Source organism: Meles meles, chromosome 12 (genome assembly GCF_922984935.1).
Source record: "Meles meles chromosome 12, mMelMel3.1 paternal haplotype, whole genome shotgun sequence".
Classification (NCBI taxonomy): domain Eukaryota; kingdom Metazoa; phylum Chordata; class Mammalia; order Carnivora; family Mustelidae; genus Meles; species Meles meles.
In genome coordinates, this window is record NC_060077.1 from 55,821,488 (window position 1) to 55,838,788 (window position 17,301).

The window sequence follows — 17,301 nt, forward strand, 5'->3', positions numbered from 1 at the left end:
AGTATATATTTTTTTAATGTTTTTTTTTTTACTTAAAAAAAATTTTTTTTTGCCATTTTGTAAAACACATAAACATAGATTTTGGGATTTTTCTTCATATTTTTAAAAGACTAGAAATGAGATACTTTAGTATTTTGAAAATTTTGCTTTAAGGAGTATTGCAACTTAATTTAGCATTAAATGGCATAGTCATACATAATTTTAATTCTTTTTCTTCCTTTTTAAGAATGTTTTATTTATTTAAGTAATCTCTATTCCCAGCATGGGGCTCACAAACCTTAAGATCAAGATTTGTACACTCTTCCAACTGAGCCAGCCAGGGGCCCCTTTCCTTTTTTTTTTTTTAAATTTTGGAAAGGATGCTTAACATGAGCTAGCTAGCTATCCTCTTAACAGATTTTTAAGTGTATAATATAGTGTTCTTATCTATTGTCACAGTGTTGTACAAAAAATCTCTAGAACCTATCTTGCATAACTAATGTTTTATACATATTGATTAGTAACTCCCCATTTCACTGTCTCTTAGTCTTTGGCAACCACAATTCTGTTCTTTGCTTCTATGAGTTTGACTATTTTGCATAGTTCATATAAGTGAAATCATGGAATATTTGTGCTGTGACTGGCTTATTTAACTTAGAACTTCTCACGGTTCATTCATGTTGTCATTTTCAGGATTCATTCATTTACAGGATTTCCTTTTAAGGTTGAATAGTTAGTTGTATGTATATACTACATTTTCTTCATTTTCTTTATCTATTCATATCTTTATCTTTATACATTCACAAGATTGTTTCTGCCTCCTGGCTTTTATGAATAGCCCCACAGTGAACATGGGATTGCTAATATTTCTTCATGACCTTGATTTCAGTTGTTTTGGGTAAATACCCACAAGTAAGAATCCTGAATCAGATGGTAGTTTTTTTTGTTTTTTGAGGGGGAACCTTCCTACTGTTTTCCAAAGTGGTTGTAACATTTTTCATTCCCCACCTACAGTGTACATAGGTTCCATTTTTTTTTCCACACCCTCACTAATAGTTGTCTCATATGCTTTTTTGATAATAGCTGTCATAACAGGTATGAGATGATAGCTCATTGTGGTTTTGATTTGCATTTCCCTGTTCATTAGTGACCTTGAGCATCTTTCTGTATATCTGTTGGCCATTGCTATCTCATCTTTGGAGAATCAAGTTTTTAGCCCATTTTGTAATTGGGTTGGTAGTTTCTTTGCTGTTAAGTTGTAGGAGATTAACCTTTTATCAGGTACATGGTTTATAAATATATTCTCTCATTCCATAGGTCATCTTTTAACTCTTTTGGTTGTTTCTTTTGCTGTGATGAAGCTTTTTAAGTTAGGTAGTCCTACTTGTCTATTTTTGCTTTTATTTCCTGATTGCAAATGTCTTTGCTCAGTTTTTGGCTAGTCTTGTTATAGTATCTTTTGACAAACAAAAATGTGATATTTTTATTTGTATGTGTATATATATATAATTTTTTAATGATTTTTGTATTTTGTGTCATGCTTGAGGAATTTTTTCCTATGTCAAGGTTGTAAGATATTTTCTCCTTTGAACATTTTAAAGCTCTGCTTTTCACATTTATTTTGGATGTATAATGTGAGGTAGGAAAAATTTCCCCATGTGATTAGCCATTTGTCCCAGTCCCATTCATTGGGTCAATTTTTTCTCACGGATTTACAGTGCCATTTCAGTCCTACACATCTCTATGTTCTGTTCTGTTCTGTTCATTTGCTTATTTCTCTGATATCAGGCTATCTTAATTACTATTGCTTCAACAATAAGTTTTAATGTCAGGTAAGGAAAATTTCCTTCCTTGGTTTACTTATAAAATTGTTTCTACTGTTCTTGTCCCCTTGATATTCCATATAAATTTTAGGATCAGACGTTGGGTCTCCTGAAAATCTCTGTAGAGATTTTGATCAGAAGCATTATAGAGGTTGAATTCATTGAAATCATAGATTGGTAGGGAACTGACATCATATGATCCTGATTTTCCCAGCTAGAAATATAGCTTGTCTTCCCCAGTTTTTTTAAATGTGATTTTTAAAAAAAATATTTTCGTTTATTTATTTGACAGAGATAGCAAGAGAAAGAACACAAGCATGGGGGAGCTCAAGAAGGAGAAGCAAGCTCCCCACTGAGCAGGCAGCCCCATGTGGGACTCGATCCACAGACCCTGGGATCATGACCTGAGCTGAAGGCAGATGCTTAGTGACTGAGCCACCCAGGCACCCCTTCCCCCCTCCCTTTTTTTTTTTTTTTTTTTTTACAGATTTTATTTATTTATATGATACAGAAAGAGAAATCACAAGTAGGCAGAGAGGGAGGAGGGGAAGCAGGCTCCCTGCTGAGCAGAGAGCCCGACTGGGGGCTGGATCCCAGGACCCTGAGACCATGACCTGGGCTGAAGGCAGAGGCTTTAACCCACTGAGCCACCCAGGCACCCCTCTCCCCCTTTTTTTAAAAAGATTTTTTTTATTTATTTGAGAAAGACAGGGCAGGAGTCTGGGGGGCAGAGGTGGCACAGAGGGAGAGGGAGAAGCAGGGAGCCCGCCATGGAGCTCCATCCCAGGACCCTGAGATCATGAACTGAGCTGAAGGCAGACCCTTAACCGACTGAGCCACCCAGGTGCCCCATCTCTTTTTTCAAAAGAGCATTTTTAAAAAAAATGTGCTGAAAGAATTCCATTTAGAGCATGTGTAAATATGTTTTGTTGTATCTTTTCCTAGTAAAACTTCTGTTGTATACTGATGGATCTTTTTTCCTGTTTTGTAATCTAGATGATTATTACTAGTGAGTAGGAATAGTCCAGATTTTTACGTTAAGGTTGTATTAGCAACTGTTGACTTATTAGTTCTTATAGTTCCAAATAATTTACCTGTAGATTCTCTTGGACTTAATGTGTGGAAAAAAATTTTTTTAATGTGGGGAGCCTGGGTGGCTCAGTGGGTTAAAGCCTCTGCTTTCGGCTTGGGTCATGATCCCAGGGTCCTGGGATCGAGCCCCACATCGGCTTTCTGCTCTGCGGGGAGCCTGCTTCCTCCTCTCTCTCTGCCTGCCTCTCTGCCTGGTTGTGATTTCTGTCAAATAAATAAAATATTAAAAAAAAAAATTTTTTTAATGTAATTTTATGTCTTAGTGCTTCATGTCATAATTTATTGCATTAACTAGGATCTCTATCCAATAGTAAATAGCAGGAACCTTTTTCTTGTTCTTGATTTTAAGTGGGAATGCATCTAAAATTTTATTATTATTATGTTTACTGTAGTTTTTTAACATAGGTGTTTTTTATCTGTGTCATAATGATATCACTCTGAATTTAAGATTTCCCCATTAAATGGTTCTGTTCAAAATGGAATCTTCTATGGAATTAAAACTTATATACATTTGACACCATTCCCAGATATTCTGGTACTTAAAGTGTAGGCATTTGTATTTTTAAAAGCATTGTGAACAATCAGAATTTTTTTTGTTTTTGTTCCCATTATGGAGGTTGCATCTTATTGAATGGTTATTCTGCATCAGACGAAATGATCTTTTAAAAATTTTAATTGATAATATGGTGCCAGTAATAGGTTTTCTGTTGTTGAACCCATTCATGCATTTCTGGAGTAAATGAGTAGGCTACCAGTAGTAGCCCAGACATGGTACAGGATGATTAGAAAGGGCTAGAGTGATGATAATGACAATTACAATGGAAAATAGAGAACTGTAATGGGAGAGGGAAGGGAGAAAGCATTTGCAAGGGCATTAAATTTGATATTAAAATGTTTTAAATCACTTTTGTGATTGTATACCCCATCACTGAAAAAAATAAAGAATGCATTCCTAGTACATGTATGTTTATTTTAAAACTATGCATGTGGGGCGTCTGGGTGGCTCAGTTGGTTAAGTGTTTGACTCTTGGTTTTGGCTCAGGTCATGGTCTCCAGGTTGTGAGATCCAGCTCTGCATATCAGGTTCCTAGCTCAGCAGGAAACAACTTCTTTCCCTTTGCCTCTCCCTGTGCTCTCACTCTCCCTCTCTCTTTCTCTCTAAAATAAATACATAAATCTTAAAGTAAAAATAAAATAATAAAAAACATGCATGTATTTTACAGTACTAATACTTTATGTACATTTAAAGTATGCAAAATTTAAGTGAGCTAAAGATGAAATCGTTACTTTAAAAATAAGTTTTGCTTAATGGTATGAGATTTTTATTAATCTTTTATTAATACTTTTACTAAAACCAATGTTGTTGACTATACTTTCTAGAAATTTTTTTTTAAAGATTTACTTAGAGCACACACACACGTGCATGAGTTGGGGGGTAGACAGGGGAAAGGAGAGAATCTCAAGCAGACTCCCTGCTGAGCGTGGATCCTGTCACAGTGCTCAGTCTCACTACCCCAAGGTCATGACCTGAGCTGAAATCAAGAGTTGGATGCTTAACTGACTGAGCCACCCAGGTGCCCCCTAAAATTTTTTTAAATCTTAGTTTAACACTATGACATAATCAAAGATTTGAAGCAAAGTTCTTTTTACAGTGATACTGATTTTGCTGACTGTCATGGCTGAAAAAGATACTTACCATACAAAAGCTTATAGATCCAAATAGAAGAAGTATGTCATAGGTTGAGCTTACTAAAATTTTCAGTTCCATTCATTAAATGTCAAAAGAGCTTTGTTGAAATTTTCATCTTCCCTAATGATGTTACAGTTGTTCTTATAAACCAACCAGAAGTCATTACAGTATTTTTAAAGGACACATTCAAAACTCAGTGGTTATATTTATTTGGAAGATTTTATTTGTTTTTTGTTTTTAATTTTTTTAAGTAAACTCAATGCCCAGTTTGGGACTTGAACTCAGAACCCTGAGATTAAGAGTCGGATGCTGTACTGAGCGAGTCAGGCACCCCTATTTGAAAGATTTTAAAAAAATTAAAAAAAAAATTAGAAAAATCTGTTACCAAGTTTAAAAATACAGATATGAGATTTTTAAAAAATATGTGACACATACTGTTTTCAGTGACAAATTCATAACATCTCTTTAATAAATGCAGTCTCCGTAATTTGAGTTTATTTTAAAAAGGTGTTTAGTCTTCACATTGTTAAAATGCCACCTTTACCTAAAGAGACAGATTAGTATCTGCTGGAAAGGTACAGAAAATAATGGTTTACTAGTTTCCTCTTTGGGTGTGAAAACTGGGAAGCTTGCTTGCTGGCTCAGCATTGGATAGATGTGTGTGGAGAGAGAACATGGTTATTTTCATAGAAGGGATGGTCTTTGGGAGGGTGTCTACACTAAATAAACCATGTTGTATGTAGCTTTATTATGAAAAACAAATCAAAAAAGGAAAATTCAAAAAGAAAATATTTGTTAGGCAGCTAGTATAGTAATGGTTTTGTTTTTTATAAAAAAAGTGAATAAGCATTTTTCTAGATTTAACAATTCTTTTAATTCTGGTATTGAGATATAAAAGCAGACTTCTGCATGGTGCAGTTCTTTGCCCACTACCTGTCTCATTTCTGTTAATGTTTCTGCTATTAAAAGGCTTTGTTTCTATAAAATTGACCACTCTGATGATATTCTGTAATGCATAAGTGACATTCCCCATTTGGAACATACCCACTCTTCCCTCTGGATTGCTCTAATACTGCATATGACATATGGCTCCAGGACAGGGTACCTCTGAAGATGTCAAATTGTTCTGTATATTAAATGTTGGAAAGTCTAGTTCCCTTTTTGGAAAATATGAACATAATGAGCATTTAAATCTTTTCTTAAAACTACTCTGCTTTGGAGGCTGCATCTTTAAACCACATTCTAGTTACAAGTCAGAAAGTTCACAGATTCTTGCTCTACCTCAGTTTTCAAAAACTAGGTAGTCTAGGTAGAAGAGTCTCTTTGCAAGTCTGAAGAGCCTGGGGAAATACTATCATGCTAGGGATTTAAGATAATTCTGCAAAATTCTGTATTCTCTATATATTTGTAACTGCATAAAGTAATTTGAAAAGAATGTAAATAAAGATTTAATAAGCAGTTTTCGTACCAGAATTTATTTAAAAAGTAATGCTATAATTATTTCATAGTTCAGAACTATTTGAAGTTCAGGCTTTTTTTTCAAAGAGAGAGGGCGTGCATGTGCGAGTGGGGGAGGGAAGAGGAGGAGAGAGAGAATCTCAAGCAGGGTCCGTGCCCAGCACAGAACTTACATGGGGCGTAATCTCATAACGCTGATATCATGACCTGAGCCAAAATCAAGAGTTAGATGCTTAACTGACTGAGCCACCCAGGCATCCTGAAGTTCAGGCTTTTAAAAAAATTCAGACTAATCATTTCATTAGCAATTCAAGTTAATGAATCTGTAATGTGCTTTTTTAATTGAGGTATTAACTTTTTCCCCCTCTGTTCTTCTTAAGTAATAGGAGTGAAACATCTACATCTGATAACACAGAAACTTATCAAGAGAATACAAGGTAAGCTTTTGAAAATTTTACTTCTTTAGTACATAATATCTGTCACTTTATAATAGATTTTTTATTTAAAAATTTATTTTAAATTTTTTTTAAAGATTATTATTTTATTTATTTACTTGACAGACAGAGATCACAAGTAGACAGAGAGGCAGGCACATCAAGAGGAGGAAGCAGGCTCCCTGCTGAGCAGAGAACCCCATGTGGGGCTCAATCCCAGGACCCTGAGATCATGACCTGAGCCAAAGGCAGAGACTTTAACCGACTGAGCCACCCAGGCGCCCCTAAAATTTTTTTATAAAATGAAACCATCAGACATAATGCTAGACTAGCAATTAAATAAATGCTGCAGATGCTTTTACAGATCACATTAAATTAGAATAGTGTAGATCTCCTCTTTTGCTGTGGTCAGGTTTCTTCCATGCATAATTTAGGTAGAGATGTCAATATTAAACTGTCCCTTGCTGAAATTCTGAGGTATTAAACTTCAGTGATGCATGATCCTCAAAATTTTGTGAAATGTTGATCGTTCTGATGATTGACACTTTTTTTTTTCACTTTTCCTATGAATTTTGGATGTTAGATTCCTAGAGACTGGGGTAGACTAAGGATCTAACCTTGATGGGAATCTTTCTAATAAAAAGTTTTGAGGTCCTAGATACGGGACACGACAGAGTGTTTACAGCTTTCAGGAGAGTTACAGAGACACCTGTTGGCCTTACACAAATGACTAAATTTAAGTTGTTTGGACGTAACTGCTTAATATATGTGGCAGCTAGGTTTGCTTTCGTTTAGGCCAAAGGCACCACAAAAAAATGTACTGAAACATTTTAAGGGTACTGTAAACTGAGATTGTTTGAGAACATCCGTTGTAGATCATTTACTGAAAATAGTTTTTGCAAAATGAGGAAATCTTTGAATAATAAGTATACTTTTAAAAAAAGAAACTTAAAATAATTAGTCAAAGAATAGGAAAGCATCATTTTTGTTACGATTTCACCTTAAGTACATTTCATTTAAAATTATTTTATAGTTCTTCTGGGCATCCTACCTTTAAGTGTCCCTTGTGTCAAGAATCAAATTTTACCAGACAGCGTTTACTGGATCATTGTAACAGTAATCACCTATTTCAGATAGTTCCTGTGGTAAGTACCTATGTTAAAGACAGTCTTCTGTTTAAATATGCTCTTCCATTTATTTTACTTCATGTGTATAAGGGAAAGTAGTTGATTTAAATTTGGATGGGGCATTATCAATAAGGTAGACTTTTGTCAACAAAAAATTGATGACCAGAAGCAAAATGAGATATTTAAAATTTCACGAACTCACTTATAGAAAGGAAGATGGTTATTACAAGGGTGATGTAAGAGAATAGGCTGGAGGAGAGTGAAATCATGAAAGGTGAACTGGGAATTTTCATTTGAGGCAGAACCAACCTCTACTGGGACCAATTTCTTAATTTCTTAATCAATTTCTTAATCTGTAGGATTCAGGCAACGGATCTGGCCTGGTGGACCTGTTGCAGATGAAAGCATTTATAAATAAGAATAAAGTCAGTAGGTGTTTTTAATTGTATCCTTGCAGAATCTAGTATTTGAATGCATAAAGCACGGAAGGAAAAGAATCATACTTTTTGATGCATATATATCTTTTTGATGCCATTTTGAGGCTGTGTAAGAAAGGGGGAGACCTTTTTGATGAATGAGGGAGACAGTGGACTGCAGGATTCCAGCATTGTGTTAATGGTCCTACAAGTCCTCTTTTGGAACATGAGTTACACAGGTAAGTGATTTCAGCTGTGGATGGTACAGGAGAAACTGAGCTGGAAGAGATACTTCCTTTTCAGCTGTACATTTTGATATATATTTTCTTCAGAAATAAGAGTAGAAAGAACATTTCATAAATAAAATAAGGATTATAGGTATTTCTAAGCAGATTTAGTTGGTTGTGCTAGAAAAGTTGTGAAAGATATGCCTCAGTAATTACTGAGGCTACACTTAAACTCTTACATAGCACTAAGGGAGACACGCCATCTACTCTGTGCATTAGGGGATGGTCAGTTAATAAACAAATACAATTGCCAAGATCTCTCTAGGAAAAAATCTCACATTTAAGATATTTGATTTGTTTTCTATTGCATTGGCCAATTTTTGTTCTGCATTATTTTCAAAACAGCACAAACTTTGGTTAGAGTCCAATTACCAAAAGTTTCTTCTCACTTGATTTGAATGTATCATCCATTCATTTTTTAGCCTGTCCTTCATTTAAAACCTTAAGGGTATGATTTGAAGTTTACTTCACTTTCATTTTACTTATAAATAAAATTAAGCTAATAGTGATTATAGTTATTTGTGGTTCAAATGAGATTACGTACTGGCTAATGATAGCAACTGTAGCATTATTAAAGGTTGGCTGTGATGTTTCTGTTCAAACAGTTTTGTGGTCAGAGATATAAATAATAGAATGTGTATCTCTTATTGTGTTAGATTACTATAATTTATCTGAGGTACTTTGGTCAGGAAATGATGATCTCTTGAAATTTGGACTTTAGAAATGATTTTTTTTTAAAGATTTTATTTATTTATTTGACAGAGATCACAGGTAGGCAGAGAGTCAGGCAGAGAGAGAGGGGGAAGCAGGCTCCCCACTGAGCAGAGAGCCTGATGCGGGGCTCGATCCCAGGACCCTGAGATCATGACCTGATCTGAAGGCAGAAGCTTAACCCACTGAGCCACCCAGGCACCCCAGAAATGATTTTTGTATAGACATTTTCAGTAACATAAGCTTGTGTTGTTTTAATACGTCCAATAATTAGTATGTTTGGATATTTTCATTATATTTAAAACATTCTGTTTCTCATAGACATGTCCTATTTGTGTGTCTCTTCCTTGGGGAGATCCTAGCCAGATTACTAGAAATTTCGTTAGTCATCTAAATCAAAGACATCAGTTTGATTATGGAGAATTTGTGGTAAGTGAAATTCTTTAAGCTTAAGAAAATACCCTGTAAATATTCAAGTTAAATTAACTTTCTCAGTCTAGACTTGAGTTTTGAGACAAGCTATTGTTTTTATAATTTATTTATTTATTATTATTATTTTAAAAGATTTTATTACAGAGAGTGATATTGAGAGAGAACACAAGCATGGGGGAGCTGCAGGGGGATAAGCAGGCTCCCTGTTGAGCAGGGAGCCCCATATGGGGCTCGATCCCAAGATGCTGGGATCATGACCTGAGCCAAAGGTAGATGCTTAATGACTGAGCCACCCAGGCCACCCCTGGGTTGTTTATATAATAATATAGGTGAACTTTGGTTCTATATTTGTGGAAGTGGTACAAGTTAAATTTACTGTTTACCTCCTGTACTAGAGAGATAATTGATGTAAAATGAGCAAACCCCCAGATCGAACAAAATGACTGTTTATGTGAAAACTGTCTAGATTTAAGGGATGATTATACCTGCTTAGAGAGTTAAAACTGGTACAACAGATGGAGGAGAATGTTGTTCTCATGTAGTATAAGTTGCTTATTATAATAGATTTTTCATATCTATATATGAGACATTATTTTTTTAAAGATTTTATTTGAGAGATTGAGTGAATGAGAGAGCAAGAGAGATCACGGGGGGACAGGAGGAGAGGGAGGAGCATGCTCCCCTCTGAACAGGGAGCCTTACAGGGGGCTCGATCCCAGGACTCTGGGACCATCGGATCATTACCAGAGCCGAATGCAGACACCCAACCAACTGAGCCAGCCAGGAGCCCACATCCTTGTTAAAAATGAGGGAGCATAATTATTAAATAAAGCCAGATTGAGTAGATTCTGGTCTTAGACAATGGCTTTAACAGGCGTGAGAGAAGTTATATAAAAAAGATCCCTAAAGGGCGCCTGGGTGGCTCAGTGGGTTAAGCCGCCGCCTTCGGCTCAGGTCATGATCTCAGGGTCCTGGGATCGAGTGCCGCATTGGGCTCTCTGCTCAGCAATGAGCCTGCTTCCCTCTCTCTCTCTCTGCCTGCCTCTCTGTCTACTTGTGATCTCTCTCTGTCAAATAAATAAATAAAATCTTTAAAAAAAAAAAATGCCTAAAGCAAAAATGGGGTCCTTTCTACCTCCCAAATGTGTCATTATAATTTTTTAAAGAAATTAGGTGACTTTTGTTTCATTGTGAAATTACATTTTATTCAACTGCAGTGAGTTAAAACCATATCTAATTCAATATTAATCCTGATAAAGGATGGCTGATACTTATTTTCCAGTTTAGGTAAGCACAGGCATGTGCAATTCTGACAATGACATGAACAGAATTTGTTTTTTTTTCTCTGTTCTCCACTGTTGAAATTATATCATTATTGATAAATGTTTTTTTTATTTTGTGGAATTTGCATTTTTAGTTATATTGTTTTAACATAACACCTCAAACATGTAAAATTCATGTGTACTTTTATGATTTTAGCATTTTTATGGAACACAGATTCTTAAATTCTCATTTTAAGAAAGTTTACTGTGGACAATATGATTTGCAAAAATGAAAATATATTTTATGAACTGCTTTTAATCTATTGTGATATTGTGATCTATTTTGATCAATTGTCCAGTTGTTTTATTTTGCCACAGAAGAGTATGTAATTTTAATTATTTGAGATTGTCAAGTGGAAGCCCGTTTTAAAGCAAACCCATAGAACATAACTGATAGCAAGTAGAATTAAGTGAAGGAGAGTGGTGTAACTAAGATTGAGGAAGCTGTAGTTTTTAGCTTCATGTTAGGGTTAAGAAGCTGCTGTTTAGTTCTCTTAATTCAATAAATGCTTATTTACTTTAAAATTAAATAGAGATGACACAATTTATTATCACTTAAAATTGTGGGTTACCTTTAACTGTACTTTTAATTAACTACCTTATCTTAAAGCACTATAACTTTCAAATTTCATTTTCTGCTGATCCTAATTTATTTATCAATTATACTTAAATAATTACAACTGAACTTAATTACTAAAGTTCAGGCATTTAAATCTTATGTTTTAAAGGATAGCATATATTGTAACATAAACCATTTTAAGTGTGTTAATGTATTGGGCAAAGTATTGAGTAGTGGAGTATATCTTTCCTATTGATATGTTAATGTCATTGTTTTTAGAATCTTCAGCTAGATGAGGAAACCCAGTATCAAACTGCTGTTGAAGAATCTTTTCAAGTAAACATCTGAAGGCTATAGACATCTCTGCATCTTTGTACCTGCAAGTGCCATCTTTAAGGGGAAAACTACATGAAGTCACCGTTTCAGTAACTTGACATGTATATTAATAAAAGTAATTCAATCTATTGATTTAGTTTTTTAATTAAAAAATAAAGGTGGGCCATCTGAAAACTTCATCTTTTTCATAAGTTAAAAATGAAAGTTAGGACATTATCTTTAAAAATATTGAAATGGACAAAAGGGATTCCATATTGTACTTCTCTTTTTTTATATTACACAGTCTTAAATTTTTCCTTATGTTGCTTTTGGAATTTGGTGCAGTTCCTCCCATGGACATTCTTGTACACAGGTAATACAGTAGCACACTCTGAAAGATGTGATTGATAGAAACCTACTAAATCTGAGCCAGTTACCAGAGTTGCAGAATGGAGACTTGAAGTGCTAAATGAAACAATCCAAAGGAAACTTTTTTAATACAGATTCTAGCTGAAGAATTCAACTATAAGAAAATTGTATTTATATAATGTTTAGTATTTTTGAAGACTAGTGAGATTTCTTTAATAATTATAACTCTTTAAAAAGTGAAAGTTCATTGTAAAGGTATTTCCTTTTTGCCTTAGAAGGAAATACTAAGAGAAAAATTTATTTCTTAGGTGGGAGGTTGGTAATTTCAAATCTTGTTTGTTTGGCTGACTAATTTGTAAGCCTACAGTATATTAAGCCAAATTTTAGCTCTTTGTCCTCAAAATTTTCTAGCCAGTATTTCTCTTTAGCTAAGATGAAACTTTGATTAGAAACTCCCAGTTGGTGATTATCATATTCTGCAGGTATGTTTAAATCAGAGGTTTGGTTTCATTTCAGTTTAGAAACTCATTCAAAGCTAAAGATGTGTATGTATATATGCATACACTTTTTTATGTGTATTTACACACACATACGCATGCAATTTTTCAGGTTATATATAGAATTTCTATTAAGATTTAAAAAATGGACAAACAATACAGGATTGAATATCTGATTTGATTAAAATTTTTTATATCACCAAATTTTTAAAAAGTAACGGCCAAATGCTAAGTGGTTTAGTTGGCTACTGTTACACTTTAAAGTTGAATTTACACACATAATTACCTTGTTTATATGGTGCTCATTTGTTATTCTCAAAGATAATGCATGACTATGAAGTAATGAGATGGATGCTACCAGCCACTCTTTGTTTCACTACTTCTTAGTCAATACTGGGTTTGTTCTTAGTATTTATTAATAAGAATCATAAAATAACTTGTACTAGAAGGCCTAAATCACAGAATGAAAGAGGAAGTGTGTATTAGCTGACATTCCATACTAATATGCATTGTTTATGCTTTCTTTAAAATAACTAAAAGAACATAAAAGAAAATCTCAGAAGTAGTTTGCTGCTAATATATACAGATATTGTATGAAAGGGTATATTTTGGTTTTGTTAAAACCCTTGTTGACTTTTCTACAGTGAACATTTTTTTTAACTTGATTTAATAAAAATGTTAGTTTTGGAAGTGGAGTTTTGTAAAAACCTTTTTCAGTCAAACAATGACTATGGTAGTAATAACAATCACCAAAAAAGCCATACATCTTGATGAGCATATGCCTTTGTTCTGTCATTCGAAAGAGTGATGTTTACTATGTGCTTGAACATTTTCTCTGCAGTTACATGAGTGTAATTGTAAGAATAGCTGTTTAATGAACTCTTTTTAAAAAGATTTTGACCATAGGTTTTTCCAGTTTAAAGCAATAACTTTACTACTTTCTTTCAAAGTTAATACTTCCAGTATATCAAGTTTTAAACCATTCTGAGATTGAGAACTTAAAGGAAAATTGTAGTAGAGATCATCTTGATGAAATTGTGTTTGGAAGTTTGTGGATTAGTTAAATATCAATAATAGTCTTGTGTGTCTTTCCTATAAACTTTTCTTAAGGAAAATATTGCCTATTTGCTATTACCTGGGAACTCCTCAGTATGGAAATGTTTGTTTACTCTCACCTTTGTCAGTGGGTTAGGAATAGGGACAAGCTTTACAGATTTACAGTTTAAATTAATGAGAAAGTCCTTATTTTTAATATGCTTATAGCTGAGTCAAAATAAAGGAGGGAAACTATTGATTGCTGGTACCCCAAACTTCACAATACCACTTCTAGGAAAGCGATTTCCCTCAGCAAGTTACAGTTTATGTTGTTAAACAGAGTCTTATTTGAGATGTATTGCTTTATTTTTCAATTAAAAGTGGTTTTCTCCTACTTGTGTGTCTAATTAAAATTTTGTCTAGAGGCAAACATGATAGCATTTAATTCTCATAACTCACCCTGGAAGACATGTAGGAGGAGATAACTCATTATTTTGCTCTTGAAAAAGTGGATAGGAGAAAGCTACCACATGCTGATGCTATATGTCGCATTTAACTTTATAAACCTATTCTATCTTTATTTCAAATGTTAATCAATTTATAAGGCTATTTTTCAAGTGTTTATGTCACAAGATTTTCAAGTCCTGTTAGCAACCAGGGAGAAAGCCAGTTAACTGCCTAATAAACACTTTTATATGGAGAAGTTACCCTTAAGTAAGATATCAGGGTTGTAAGAACATCTTGCCAAATACAATGTCATACACCTTTTGGGTTGCTTAAGAAGTATTAACTATAATCTTCATTGAATCATAACTTTTATGGAAATCTGTTATGGCTGCTGCTCAAAAGAATAAACCCTTTGAGGAGCTGATAACATTTTAGCCTTTGTGACCCAGAAAACATGTAAATACATGTAGTATAAAACTGATAGAAACATGAATAAAGTACTCATTCCATGATACCACTTAGTGTCAGTATAATTTTCTGATTATGCAGTACAATTTTGAAAAAAGCGTGGAATGGGAAGGAGTTAATGTTAAGAAATTAAAAGAATACAGGAGCCTCCAAAAAATGAGTATTACCACCTGCATTCATTCCCCCTCTAAGCTGACAGCAATTGTCCAATCCTGGGGCTGAGAGAGGTGACCGTTGCCACACTCCCACCCTTGAAATGAGAAAGATAAATGTGTGTATTCCATTACTTACCTGGCAAACTTGCATTCACTATACCATACAGTTTCCTATGTTAATAGGAATTCTTGAGAGTATAATGGCCAAGGCCATATGATTACAGAATTCAAAATGAGCAGGGCCTGGGAGTGGATATGGATTAAACCCAATCAGATGAATTATAGCTGTTCTGTGGAGAGGGAGAAGAAACAGGAAAGGCGAATGAAAGAAATTATCTGTCAGTGTGGCAAAATAATGCATGATAATGTGCACAAAGTGAATAGTCTGAGTAGTCAGAACTTAGGTCAAGAAAAAACATCACTAGAATCCTGTAAATCCCCTTATTTCTACTTGCAGTCATAACTTGTTACCATCACAAACTTAATACCACAGGTTGTTTTGCCTGCTTTTATACTTTATAGAAAAGAAAGGACAGTAAAAATTGTATCTGGCTATTTTTGCTTAACATTGTTTTGAGGTTTTTTGTTTTTTTTTTTTTTTTTTTTTTAGATTTATTTATTTGACAGACAGAGACCACAAGTAGGTAGAGAGGCAGGCAGAGAGAGAGAAGGAAGCAGGCTCCCCGCTGAGCAGAAAGCCTGATGTGGGGCTCGATCCCAGGACCCGGGGATCATGACCTGAGCCAAAGGCAGAGGATTTAACCACTGAGCCACCCAGGTGCCCCACATTGTTTTGAGGTTTTTATATGTACGTCTTAATTTTGTGAACCGCTACCTATAGTAACTTTTGTCCAGAACAAAAAAGCTGAACGGTAGCTTTTGTGAATTGTTAGATACATTGCAAATGGTTCTTTTCATGAATGTTGGCACTCACAGGTGCGGCTCTAGGTAAAAACTGAAAACTGGCTCCCCCCACCCTCGCCCCGCCCCGCCCCACCCCACTATAACTGGGGAAAGACAGGTAAAGAGAGGAGGCAGTGACCTTCCACAGCTCTTATTTGATGTTTTTCCTAAGCTGCATGGAGGATGTTCTTTATCCAGAGCATTTTGTAGGCAGTGGATTTTACAAAGCATTCTACTTCCCGGGAATTGAGTAATGCACCAGCAGAAACTAAAGGGGGGTTACAGATGCAAAAGAAGCCTAGTTTTTTGGGTTAGAATGTTTTTGATGATCCTGCAAGTTGACACTTAACATTGTTTTGGACAAATTACTTAGCCTCTCACTTCTGTGGGCTGTGAGGATTCAATGTGCTAACACACAAAGTGCTTGTTATCTTTACTGTTCCTGTGTATTCAGTCCAGAGCTGCCAATTATGTTTATATCTGTCAGGTCTCTCAATCAATCCTGCCAGGAAAGTCAAGTAATGTTTTTCTCCTTTCCCAGTATAGATCCTAAAGTGTTACTAGTTTTTGTTATCCTCAACTTTTGCAGGAAGATTTGACACATTATGTTTATCTCCAAGAAGTACACTCTATAGATAACGAGGCTTTCTAAATAAAAACAGTATGTCTTTTAGAATAATCATTATGAAGAATAATCAGCTGATAATCATACTAAGTAATGCATGCCCAGGATTTATTGATGAGAAATTTATTCAGCCCCCCCATTTTATTGAGATATAATTGACATACAGCACTGTAGAAGGTTAAGGTGTATAGCATAATTACTGATTGGCCAGTATCATGAAATGATTCCCACAGTAAGTTTAGTTAGCACCTATCTATACATACAGAAAAATGGGGAGTTTTCCCCCTTGTAATGAGAACTCTTGTGATTTACTCTCTTAACTTTCAGATGTCGTACAGCAGTGTTTATAGTCCTCACTTTCAGCATTATGACCCACTTTATTTTTAACATGCCTAATTTTTAGCCAATAATTAACATGAAGAAACCACTGTCTAGAAGAAAGTTTATTTTGTAATATTATTAAGTCACTTTAATAATACGTTTGTTTATATAGGTTATTCAGTAGTTTTAAAGGTTTTTTTTTTTTAAGATTTTATTTATTTATTTGACAGAGATCACAGGTAGGCAGAGAGAAGGGAAGGGAAGGAAGCAGGCTCCCCGCTGACCAGAGAGCCTGATGAGGGGATCGATCCCAGGACCCTGGGATCACGACCTGAGCCAAAAGGCAGAGGCTTTAATCCACTGAGCCACCCAGGCGCCTGAGTAGTTTTAAAGGGTTTAAATAGTTTTTCTGAACTTTTTGAAATATTTATGAGTGTTGACATTACTTTATGCTAACTTTGTTATTCTGTTTCTAGATAGAATTGATATATTGCACCTTAAGAGCATTTTTTATGTTTATAAAGTAATTTTAGGTCCATTAGACCAACAATTCTCAGCCTTCTTAGTCTCGGGTCCCCATGACACTCCCAATTATTGGTATAAAAAAAATTCTGCCTTAGCATATGATCCTAAATATATGAAAACAGTAATTTTCTAAACATTTATGTCGTTGGGCTGTATTAACAAAAATAGTCGTAGAAAATGCTCTTGTAGAACTGACATACTTCCCACCTATGACTGGCTCTTCCTTCACCTGGAATCTAATCAAGATGTTTCCTAATACAAATTTATTCCTTAAAAACAAAAAAGAACCAAAAACCAAAAAGCCCTTCTAA

The 17,301-nt window shown here is 34.7% G+C and overlaps 1 protein-coding gene across 5 annotated transcripts in view; it reads left to right on the forward strand.

The window, feature by feature from the left end:
- Positions 1 to 13,940, forward strand: part of RNF138 (ring finger protein 138) — a 37,252-nt gene extending 23,312 nt beyond the window's left edge. For 3 of the 5 annotated variants that reach the window (XM_046025625.1, XM_046025628.1, XM_046025626.1), the window contains 4 exons: positions 6,423 to 6,479; positions 7,510 to 7,621; positions 9,339 to 9,446; positions 11,610 to 13,940. In XM_046025625.1, coding sequence (XP_045881581.1) covers positions 6,423 to 6,479; positions 7,510 to 7,621; positions 9,339 to 9,446; positions 11,610 to 11,678 — 346 coding nt within the window. In that variant the 3' untranslated portion in view covers positions 11,679 to 13,940. Of the gene's footprint in view, positions 1 to 6,422; positions 6,480 to 7,509; positions 7,622 to 8,060; positions 8,259 to 9,338; positions 9,447 to 11,609 lie in introns of those variants that run through there. The other 2 variants (XR_006821081.1, XM_046025627.1) reach the window with 2 other exon arrangements.
- Positions 13,941 to 17,301: the final 3,361 nt, after the last annotated feature.